The 12,135-nt window shown below is 38.3% G+C and overlaps 1 protein-coding gene across 3 annotated transcripts; it reads left to right on the forward strand.

Annotated features, from left to right (window-relative positions):
• The first annotated feature begins 636 nt into the window (after nucleotides 1-636).
• ftcdnl1 (formiminotransferase cyclodeaminase N-terminal like 1) lies at nucleotides 637-11,687 on the forward strand. Of its 3 annotated transcripts, none has more exons than XM_067602947.1 (7): nucleotides 638-994; nucleotides 1,110-1,234; nucleotides 3,200-3,318; nucleotides 4,570-4,665; nucleotides 5,893-6,048; nucleotides 8,425-8,613; nucleotides 9,698-11,687. In XM_067602947.1, the coding sequence occupies exons 3-7, from the start codon at nucleotides 3,204-3,206 to the stop codon at nucleotides 10,132-10,134; spliced, it is 993 nt and encodes a 330-aa protein (XP_067459048.1). In that variant the 5' UTR covers nucleotides 638-994; nucleotides 1,110-1,234; nucleotides 3,200-3,203; the 3' UTR covers nucleotides 10,135-11,687. The 3 variants fall into 3 exon arrangements, with proteins under 3 accessions (XP_067459050.1, XP_067459048.1, XP_067459049.1); XM_067602948.1 differs by having other exon boundaries at nucleotides 1,166-1,234; XM_067602949.1 differs by lacking the exon at nucleotides 1,110-1,234 and having other exon boundaries at nucleotides 637-994.
• The last annotated feature ends 448 nt before the right edge of the window (nucleotides 11,688-12,135 follow it).

Genomic DNA, 12,135 nt, shown 5'->3' on the forward strand with positions numbered 1-12,135 from the left:
CTTATGAACAATTTAAAAAAAGCAAGTCAATACAATACCAAAAAAACAAAACAAAATACGTCCTGTATCACATCTCAGATGATCACACCTTGCAGACATATTAAATTATAGGTTCACAATTTTTTGAGTCTTAACACAACAGTCAGGTGTCCATATGAACAGTGAAAGAGGTTTTTTTTCTCGCTGTAATCATTCCTCCTGTTCGTACTGGATATTAAAAGATCCCCTTCAAATGTGCTTTCAATGTAAGTGATGGAGGCCAAAATCCACAGTGTTTCCACACAGTCATTTAAAAGTTGATGTGAAGCTTATATGAGGCTTCAACAGTCTGAGTTAATCATATCAAGTGGATATCTGACACATTTACAGTCTTTTTAGCAAAAAATTCCCTCTTTGTGTTTCCTCAGACAGTGTTTCACTGTCGAGCTGTGATGGAAGAGGGTTAAAGAGGGACTTTGGCACTAAAAAGACTGTAAAGTTGAAAGATATCTACTTGATTTGACTCATTTGGACAACAGACGTTTCAAATCAGCTTCAGATAAACTTTTAAATACATTTTGCACAGAAGGAGGACTGTGGATTTTGTCTCCCATCACTAACATTGTAAGTGCATTATGAAGGGAGCTTCTAATGGTCAGTATGAACAGGAAGAATGATTACAGGAAGAAAAACATGTTTCATAGTTCATTTGGACACCTGACTGTTGTTTTAAGAACTCGTCCTTAAAGACAGTTTGGCCAAAAAGACGCAGATATTTAGTGGTTAAGCAAAAAGGGGGGTGAACCATCTTGACATGAAGTCTCAGCTCTTTAGCCACAAATGCTAAAGTCTACTTGTGTACGTTTTCGTGAATGTGGACGTGCACGTCTTAACATTAGTTAATGATAGTATCGGTAACGCTCTGTAATCACTGACTTGTGCATTATCCACGTGGTACGACATCAGATAATACACTGCACATGTCAACGCTGAAAGTTAATTCAATATAACGCAAGTATGTTGTGCTTTAAGGACTGATGTTTTAGGTACCACATTTGATTTGCATGCCACAGATAAATGCAGTTAGTTGACTCCAGGTTGGACTTTGACCATGTTCTGTAACTGTTCAGACCACCAGCACTGATATGGAGCAACACTCAACACTGCTTTAACATTTCACATACAGACTGCGCTGCTCCTCTCTATAAAATCTATAAACTGTCAGATTCAGGAGACACTTCTCAACTACTGAAAGGTAATCTAGACTCTCAAACACACCTCACAGATCACACCATGTGGAGATGTTGTCATGTCATTTGGATATTTTCTGGAGCTGCTCTTGGAGTACAATGCAAGTATTTTGTTACTTCGTTGTAGAGCAGCTCCACAAACTGTCTGTACATGACATCATCATGAAGACAATCATTATTCTAAATTAAATGTTGGCATTCATCAGTTTATTGTTAGTATGGAAGCAATCGGTGGTGGAAGAAGTATTCAGATCCTTTACTGAAGTAAAAACACCAATACAGTAATGTAAAAATACTCCATTACAAGTAAAAGTCCTGCATGAAAAATCCTACCACAGTAAAAGTACATAAGTATTATGAGCTTGATGTAGTTAAAGTATTGCAGTAAAAGTAGTGGTTTGGTCCCTCTGACTGATATATTATTATATATGACATCATTAGATTATTAATAGTGAAGCATCAGTGTTAGAGCAGCATGTTACTGTTGTAGCTGCTGGAGGTGGAGCTAGTTTACACTACTTTATATACAGTTAGCTAGTTTAGTCCAGTGGTTCCCAACCTAGGGGTCGGGCCCCTCCAAAGGGTCAGCAGATAAATCTGAGGGGTCGTGAGATGATTAATGGGAGAGGAAAGAAGAAAAAACAAAGTTCTGATACACAAATCTGTTTTCAGTTTTTGGACTTTTTCTCTAATCTTTGATTTTTGGTGAAATATTGGATCATTTGAACATTTATTGAATGAAAGCATGTGAGAAGTTTAGAGGGAAAAATCACTATTTGGTGGAGCTGTTAACAACTCATAGACATGTGAAATGTGACCCCGACTACACACTGCTTTATATAAGACGTCAAAAGCCAAAAAGGTTGGAAACCACTGGTTTCATCTTTAACAATGTGTTGTATTTTAAAAGCTTGTTATATTATCCATTGTGTCAAATCTTCATCTGAAAAGTAACTAAAGCTGTCAAATAAATGTAGTGGAGTAGAAAGTACAATATTTCCCTCTGAAATGTAGTGGAGTGGAAGTATAAAGTAGCATCAAAAGGAAATACTCAAGTACCTTAAAGTTGTACTGAAGAACAGTACTTGAGTAAATGTACTTAGTTACTTTTACTTACTTGCTTATGAATTCAACTTTTTACTTGTGAGAGGAAGAATGTCTTATATCTTCTGTCAGAAGTTGAATAGTCTTGTGTTAAAGGTACCATGTGGAGTTTCTGACCTGTAGGAGGATATGAAGCAGTTTTTTTAATGAATGTGACCCCGTTTAGCAGGTGACATGATACATAGTCCTGCTAATTGTTTCACACTATTCCAGCGATCTCACAGGTGGCTGTAATGTACCAAGAAACACAGCAACTTGCCAGCGAAGGCAGAGAAGAAGAAGACTGCAAGCTAGCAAACATGGATGTGAACAATACAGGGTTTAAAATAGAGCTGCAACGAATAGTCAATTAATCGATGGCCAGAAAATTAAACACTAACATTGTGATGATGGAATAATCATTTATGTTTTCTTTTAGCAAAAAATACCTAAAATTCCACAAGTTCCAGCTTCTCAAATGAGAGAATTTGATGCTTTTCTTTGTCATACATTATAATAAACTAAATATCTTATATATTCAGTTGGTCAGACGAAAAATTTAAAGATGTCAACCTGGGTTGTGGGAAATTATCACAGCCAAACGATTGATCTGTTAATTTTTTTATTGAAATACTGAAAATGTGGCTTTGCAAATGTGTTATGAGGAAGGAAATGCAGCCAACATGTTTGTTAGACCTCAAAGATGCATAAAAAGGTGTTTTAGTAATAATTTACTTAACCTTTGTGTGTGTACAGGAAAACTCCACATGGCTCCTTTAACACTGATATTCATGTACTTGGGTTTACTAATTAATTATCCTAGCAACAATTCTGAAGTCTTGTCAATTCACATTTCAATCATGTAAGACATATTACTGCTGTTGCAGAAACATGGCCTCCACCTCCCTGGGAAGACGACTGGTGGCTTGTCTCCTCAACGTGTCCGAGGCTCGCAGGAAAGACCTGGTGGAGACTGTGGCCAAATCCGCCTTATATGACCCTGCAGGCAAGTCTGATGTTAAACTGCAGTAAGAGACGTATGAGAAGCTTTACTGGACTGATGCAAACAAACCGTTTACATCTGTTTAAGTAGCTCTGAAGTGCACATGTACATGTTTGCTATAAATTTCTGATTCTTAAAATATTTAGGATGTCACAGCTTCAATTCCAGATGAGTCTGTGGATAATTAATGCCAAAAAAAGGCCATAATTATTAAACTTCTTTTGATTTAAAGATGTCAGAGATGCTGCAGAGGTTTGTTCAGTTGGTTCAGAGTAGATTACAGATGATGACTGCAGAACAGAAACAGACAAACACACCTCTGTTTTCTGTGTGATTGTACTAAATATCATTGGCCGTGATGAATAAAACATCACTGAAGCAGGATCATTAAGAATAGAGCGGTTTTAGACTTATTTACATTTAAACATTTAATTGGATGTTTTCTTATTTTTGGCATTTATCAGGGAAGCAAACCAAACAACAAGAATAAATCTGCATTGATTTTGTTTACACATCACTTTCTGAGCCTCTTCGTTTTCTGCTTTTGTCAGTGTGGCACCAAACTTTCCTTATTATTTAATTATATTATATTTCTTATTATTACTTCCTTATTATATGATTTCTCTGACGTACCTCGTCCACCAACAGCAGGATGTCTTTTCAGCCAGTTTCCTATCATTTCATCCCTGTTTTATATATTTATACATTATAAATATATTAGATTGTTGTTAATTTCACATGTTAATTATCCCTGGAGATTCAACTTTTAAAAAACATATGATTATGTGTGTTCTTGCAGAATAACACACCACTGAATAAGCTCTTAGGATTTAAAAAAAAAAAAGTACAATATGGCAGATGTAGGGTCAACCCTTCTCTCTGATTGGCTATTCCCTCATGTGATCACCTGCAAGATGCTTTTAAAAATTACTTTTATACTTTACTGTAAGTAGATGCGAGTCACTTGATAAATGTGTCTTTTTCTCTATTTATAGTATATTTAATTGTAATTCTTTGATAAATTTGGGGTCTGATCATGAGATAATAACTGATGAGCTGATTCTTGTGGAGCTTCACTGCTACTTGTTACACAGATGAACACTAAAGACGATATTAAAGACAGTTTACGGAGTCGCAGACGTGGTTCCTGTGAGTTTAATGACGTCACCGTAAAGCCTCTACAGCGGTGAACTGAGGAGACTACGCATCTAAAACATTTTAATTTTTCTCCTTTTTTATAATCATCCACATCAGGTGTCAGACGAGAGGCGACCACAGTGCTCAACATCTTCAATGATCACGACTACAACCGTTCTGTCATCACCATCGTGTCCAGTATCGACTCAATCGGTAAGTTTTTCACTGAAACCTCATCGTGATTTATGTTCGTTTTTGCCAGCTGCTTGCTCACAGGGGGAACGTCGGGTCTCTGTAGATTAAAGAGTAGAGTCTAGACCTGCTCTATATGAAAAATGCCCTGAGATAACTTCTGTTGTGATTTGGTGCTGTATAAATAAAACTGACTTGACTTTTCTTTCTTCTCCTGAGGGAAGAATAGAGTCAGATACTCTGCTGTAGCAGAGATTCAGCTTCAGTGTCCTCTGCTTTCTGATCTTCTGAGAGGAAAGAAATCCTTTAATAAGCTTTGTCAGGGATTTAAACACAAAAACTTCCAGGGAGAACATTTTTTTTTTTTTTTTTTTCATGTGCAAAGATCCCAGAAAAGTTTATCCCATTGAACGCTTATTTGAAACACGACCTTCTGAGAATACAGACTAGTTTACAGCAGGATGTCGTAAACCGACACCGAAAGACAAAGAAATCAGGTTTATTGCAAAGTAGGTTTGCACATACGTGGGATTTGCTTCGGTGTTGTGTTGCATAACAGTCAAAAAATACATAAAAATCAGGTAATCATGAATAATATAAAATAGAAATTAACATTAAAATATGTAAAATGTATTCTAAGCGAAAAGAGCAGTTTAAATTGAAGAGAATGTAATGAATCAGGAATGAGCAAATGTTCATAATATACAGTAAGATTATACATAATGTGCAAATAATAATAATACAAGATGTGCATTAATGTAACATGTTAGATGTGACGGGTTCAGAGATGTGCAAATATAAGATTATAAGAGTTTATGTTAATATAACATGTAGAAATCAGCTTAATATGCACAACATGACTGAAATTTTTATCTTTATTTTGTATTGAGCTCAGTTTTTCCAGAGTCGGATCAGGAATTCTTCTGATTAAACACAAAATTAAGAGTTTATTTTTCCAGTCTGTTTATACAAATTCATTTTTTCTACATACATAAACACATGAAAAAGGAGACGGATACTTAAATAAAGCAGCTCAACACAGCAAACAAACCAACTAAAGTCTTTTTTCTTGCAGTCTGTTATAAAGCTTATCATGCCGACCTTTAAACACAAAAGTAACTTCAGTCAACAACTTTGGATTTGTACTTTTTTGAGATAAAAAAAAAAAAAAAGTTTTTATTTCCCACTCAGCACACACTCAGGCTTTACTCTGACAGTATGTGTGATGTATTGTTTGATGTATCGCAGGGGAGGCGGTGCTGTCTGCATGTGAGAAAGCCTGCGGGCTGTTCGACATGCGCACTCACACCGGGGTCCATCCGTGTATGGGCGCTGTCGACCTCATACCCATCTACCCCCTGGGGGAGGAGGTGGGAGCGGAGGAGTGTGCTGAAGAGGCTCGGGGTGAGATGTGTGTGTGTGTGTGTGTGTGTGTGTAGGAATATTGTTTGTCTGAGTTGATTCAATATATCAGCTTTCAGGTCACAGTCGTCGCTTGTGTGTCTTGTTTTGTATTCAGAGCAGCACCTGACAGAGACGAACATGTTTTGACTCTTTATGGCTCAAACTAAATTAACGTTGGTTGTTTGCAGGCAGGATGGGGGTTGGGCTCCGAGACAGGAAAGTGCATCAGATGTGACTTGGAATTGTAATTCTTTGTTTTGCACCAGGCAGCTGCGATCATCAGGGCCTGTGTATGTTTTTTGGCTTTTATACAACAGATATCTAGAACGTATCAAAAACTAAACTAATACGTGAATGATTTGTTTGCAAAGCAGGCAACAAAAGCTCAGGTTTGCTCCAAATCATTTGAGTCTAAATAATTTAATTAATCACACCACTTAAATACCATCTAAACTATTACAGGTCCTCCGTCCTCCATCCTGTGTGATTCATTCATTGTTTTAGTTTATATTGAGCTCATTTGTTATAAAGTTGTGTTTAATGCACACAGAAAACCTGGGAGAAAGTAGTATTACTGCATCATCGGAGCACTAGAAGGCTGCAACCAAACATCAATATGTCTGACAATTATTTTGTTTAATAATCAAATAGAAAATAGTGAAAAAAAAGGCCAAAGACCAAATTAACATATTCAGAGGACCAGCAGTGAAAAACCCAAAGATGATGAAGATGATGTTGAGTTTACTATAACAGAGAACAAGCAAATATTCACCTTTAGAAGCTGGTATCAGTGAATGTATTTATTCATTTATTTATTTATTTATTAATTTATTTATTTGGATCCCTGTTAGCTGTTACCAGCACAACAGCTGCTCTTCCTGACATCCTTAGAAAATAAATAATCATAATAATAATAAATATAATTATTTCATGTGATAATGTGAATCAAAAGTAAGTAAAAAATAAATTTGCATGCACACATATATATATATATATATATATATATGCACAAACATAAATACATGTATTTACATATAAAACAGGTAATAAAATGTGTCTGTAATATGGTTAGCAGCACTTATTTTCATTATCATTATTTTCTTTAATAATCAATAGATTGTTTAGTGTATGAAATGTCAGAAAATTGTGAAAAATGCTAAAAATGATTCCCTGAAGCCCAAGTGAACATATTCAGATGATCAGCAGTCAAAAACCCCAAACATGTTGAGTTTACTGTGATGGACAACTTGCAGATATTCACTGTTGGAGACGTTTTTTGAGCATAATTTGGTCGTAGTTGATTGGCTGAGACCAGCCAATGACATAGTTAGTTTACATGCGGTGCAGCAAGAGGTTAATTAAACCTGGTGCGACAAACCGCAGGCTTCTAAGTTTGTCGATTATCTTTAAGTACCGTGTGTTGTTTTGATACTTTGAATTCATATAAATAATTTCCTTTAATCTACGTAAAGCTACTTTGATTTGAACTTGACATAAAGCCGCCATAGATGCACACATGTATATAACAAGGATCCCCAAGTACAACCAGTGCAACAGCTACTCATCCTGGGGTCCTTAGAATAAATAAATAAATAAATAAATAAATAAAACAATAGATTAATGTGATAATGTGAATCCAAAATAATATTACATGCACAAACATAAACACATGTATTTACATATAAAACAGGTAATAAAATGCAGTAAAGAAGGAACAGTACTAGTCTGTACTACAGTCAGCAGTAATGCAGCACAGAACATTTTTTTTAAAACAATCAACAGTTGTTGCCAATTAATTTCCTGTCAACTGACTAATCATCTAACCAACCAATGATTTCAGGTCTAGAGTACTAACATGTATAGTGGAGGTCATTGGGAGCCTATAGGAGGTTAATCCAGCCGCTGCCAGAGGAAATGAATGAAGATGCTCTCATGGTTTCACTGCGACCTTAACGTTGTACCTTCTATACTGAGCTCATCTATAGTGTCTATAGGAATGTGTCCAGAGGCTGATGATGACTCATTATCTCCTTCTTCTTCTTGTGCTGTTGATTATTTTCACACATTCACAGCTGGTTTAGCAGCCATGTGTCTTGCTAATAATGAGCAGTAATCCAGCATGCGGCTCTGTATGCCGGAAGTCTGCGCTCCAATCTGTGTGCTGTGTTTGGAGAATCATACTTGGGAAAACTCGTTAACAAGCACTTCTATTTATGCATGCGTGTAATAAGCCGTCCATGTGTTCATGTCTGATTTTCATCACCTCAGGTGTGTTTTGTCTGTCACGCTCTTACTGCTCTCGTGTTTCTGAAATTGTGCACATGTGATGACGTTTGCTCCATTTGCTGGTTAACCAAACATGCCTGCCTTGTTCAGCTGTGGCTCAGGGACTTACAGAGCGGGTCCAGGGCACCAGTGCCTTCCTGTTTGGCTGGGCGGACTCCCCCCTTCAGAGGGGGCTGGCGCAGAGGAGGAAGGAGATGGGCTGGTTCAAGAAGACTGCAGACTTACAGGCAATCAGGCCCGACGTGGGACCTCTGCCACAGAGACGATTCGGCCTCACAGGTGAGCCTCAGCTGGCAGAAAGAGTGGGCTGACATGTATATCAAAATCAGATTCAGATTTATTCACCAAGTAGCAAGTAGAAGGAATTTAATGTGGTCCAGATGTCGACAGAAAGTGCAATAAACATAAAGTAAGAAAGAGGCTTTGTGGGAGTTATACCATCTGTTGCATTGTTCTTCCTGTAGGTGAAGATAGTTCTCTATGACTCTGGCTGGATGTTTGGGGTCGTTGTCAGGCTGCAGAATAAATTTGGGACCAATCAGACGCCTCCATGATGGTGTTGCATTATGGATAAGAATATAAACAAGTGCCTAAAACCTTGCACAGTACTTTATGTACAGTTAACAATTACAAAAAGACTTGTGAAGACACAGTATACGTATGAATTTGAATGAGATGGGGTGAACTGGTCATGTTAAAGAAGCTGTGGAGGTGGCGGGTGGTCCTGGTTCTTGGGGCTGTTTTGCTCTGAGAGGGGAACTTTGAAGGGGTGAGAAGGGAACTTTTAGAAGAGGGATTTGAAGGGGTGAGGGGGGTCAGACGTTATCTTACCCACTCTCTCTCTGACCTGAGTTGTAAATGTCTGTGAAGGAGGGGAGTGTGAGTCTGATGACCTTATATGCGAGACATGATTCTGTAGGAGAGTAATGTTTGAGCCTGTAAGGAAGGTTAGAGTTTCCAGGTTGATACAATGCAGGTGACTTTGTCTCTGTATTTAAAAGCTATGTTTTTTACAGCTGAACACAGACTTTTCTCTTCTTTGACCTTTTAAAGGAAAAATCCACCCTGAATCATTTCAAAAAACTGTCTCACCTTAAAAGGATAGGTGCAGTCATCTCTCTTTGTACTCCCTGTAAACAGACTTCAATGTGTAATATCTTTGACCAAACCGTCAGCGGCCGAGTTGCATTGTGGGTAACGTAGGCGCCAGGTTTTGTCAAGGAAGAAGAATGTGTGGAATAAAAAGATCATATCTTTTAGGAGTGCAATGCTAAATCAGTGGAGTACTCTCTAAGGTGCACTGGGACTCACAAAGAAAACCAAAGAAAGGTCTAACAAGCTCTGATTGGCTCATTTCTTGCAGGTGTCGGGGCCAGTCCATACGTCATGAACTGCAATGTCACTATCGACACCCAGGATATCGCCATGGGACGCAGCATCGCCACAGCCATCAGGGAGTCGACCCCGGGGGGCCTGCCGGGGGTGCAGGTGCTGGCTTTGCCACACGAGGGCACTGTGGAAATCGCCTGTAATGTGGAAAGTGTGAAGGCGCCTCCGCCTAGTCACATGACTGCCGGCGAACCGTGGCCGTCTTTCAGCATCGGTGGTCAGATGTACTGTCACGCTCCGGCATCTCTCATCACGGCGAGGGTGTCGGAGCTGGCGGGGAGGCACGGAGTCGGCACGAAGGGCACCGCGCTGGTGGGGTTCACCCCCCACCAGTGCAGGGGTCTGGCAGAGTTCGCACTGTCTCAAGGGATCGCTGAGTTCTGGAAAGAGCAGCGCAGGATCCATATGTGAAAACTAATCCAAAAACCAGTGACGCCACAAACAAACAGCTATTTGTGATATTTTAATTACCATAAGAATTGACCGTGCCTAAGCTCCATCCCCTTAGTTACCGTTGCTAAGCCTGTCAAGTTTTTCATTCTAGCGCTGCATGTATGCAGTTTACAGTAACAGTGGCAGATTTACTCCTCAAAACATATAGTAATATCACATAGAAGTGTGAAAAGCAGGCTTCTCATTTCTAGCTGATAACCGTTAAAATGACGACTGTCGCTAGCAGACTTCATCAGCTGTAGCTAGCTAGAATTTGCTAATAAGCTAACGCTAACTCGGTGAGCTGACTGAAAACTGATTTTAAAATGAGAACACTAAACGTACACACAGTGGTTACATACATTATATCTTGCTAATCTAATGCTACTGAAGCTAAAGCTACATGTCCCAGGAAAAAAGTCAACATGGCCGCCGGTTGATGAGGCAGATAGAAAACATGGAAATAAGGAACAATTATAATTGTTAGTGTATCGCAGGGTTTGGCCTGTTAGCTCTAGTATTTTACTACAGTATTTTAAATGAAAACGTAGTTAAAATGTTACTCGTTCTAACAGAATCATGTTGGGATTTTCGTTTTATTGTTCATACATTCAAACAGTATTTCTTTAACAAACCAGGATGAGAATAAACTGATGTGTTTGGAAAACATAATGCTATCTCAGGTAACACGTCTTGGCTGGAGTCGCTGGAGAGTAAACTCTCCAAACCAAATAAAGAAGAGCAGGAACTGAGCTGTTTATTGTTAATCTAAAATCAGTTATAGCAGCATCTTGGCTCCCAGGCACTGGATGTTCCAGTCCTAAACAGGGACAAAGTAGTAGTCGGGCATGCTAATGTTTGCTCTTGTATTTTTAGTCTTGGGGAGGCCATGTCAGTATGTGGATGATCCAAACCTTGTTGGTCAACAGTGTAATGCTCCTTTGATTGTTTACAGCATTAGAGATGCACTTACAATTCAGTTTTTAATGGGTCCATAAGCTTTTTAATGATATTTTTCAGTTCATTTCCCTTATTTATTTGATTAACACATAGATTTCCTAATGTCTGCTCTTTGCTATCACTATTAATACTTAATCACAAACTGCATTCACATAGATGAATGTTTTATGAGCCAATGTGTATGGTGACCTTTTTAATAGAAATATTTCATTCAATAAATGATTTATCAGTTAAATTTCTTAATCCTGTTTTTTTTTTTTTTCATGAGGAGAATCGAGTGAAACTGAAGGAAAATTATCTGCACATCCTCTTTAATGTAAAACACCTGCTTTCCTAATGTGACACAAGCAGTAAAAGAGATCTGAGCTCTTATTCCCTGATTTATTCTGAGACTAGAACCATAAATCACAACATTATTGTCCTCTAGAGAAGTTTGCGGCAGCACTTTTTTAATGTGTGTGTGTGTGTGTGTGTCATTTCCTGTTTGGAGCAAATGGGACACTTGTGTTTACTGATGAGTCTCTGCTGATGAGTCTTTTCCCATCATTTTCCACCATCAACTTCACCATGCCTAACTCTGTGGGAGAGTCACCATCTGTGTGTGAAACGGCTATTTTTAATCAGTCTTCTAGAAACATTCAGCACTCCGGCAGCGTTTCAACCAATATTTTTGATTCGACTTTAAATACGACCCAGTTCAGCTGTTTACCATGTAGTTAAGTATATTTTCTGATGAATCCTATACACGGTGTACGCTCATGATGCACAGGATTAACCATTTGCTAACATGGAGGAGAGTTTGGCCAGAGGACAGGTCAGGAATGAACTGGGGCGAGATGATTCCACTCATTCCTTACATAAGGCCAGTATAATGCATTGAATAGCAGCACATTCATGCAGTGAGGAGGTATGGATTTGAGTCATTATTAATAACTGGGACTATATGGATGTGGCACAAAGACAAGTTTAAAAAAAAAAAAAAAAAAACCCACTGAAAAATGTATAAGAGCTGTTTAATTT

The sequence above is a fragment of the Thunnus thynnus genome, chromosome 11, assembly GCF_963924715.1.
Source record: "Thunnus thynnus chromosome 11, fThuThy2.1, whole genome shotgun sequence".
NCBI classification, from domain to species: Eukaryota; Metazoa; Chordata; class Actinopteri; order Scombriformes; family Scombridae; genus Thunnus; species Thunnus thynnus.

Bases quoted from the DNA above. Each gene is read 5' to 3' on its own strand.
- ftcdnl1 (XM_067602949.1), top strand. From the start codon at position 3,204: ATGGCCTCCACCTCCCTGGGAAGACGACTGGTGGCTTGTCTCCTCAAC. The intron at 3,319-4,569 runs GCAAGTCTGATG...CATCCACATCAG, and splicing joins CGCCTTATATGACCCTGCAG to GTGTCAGACGAGAGGCGACC. The intron at 8,614-9,697 runs GTGAGCCTCAGC...CATTTCTTGCAG, and splicing joins GAGACGATTCGGCCTCACAG to GTGTCGGGGCCAGTCCATAC.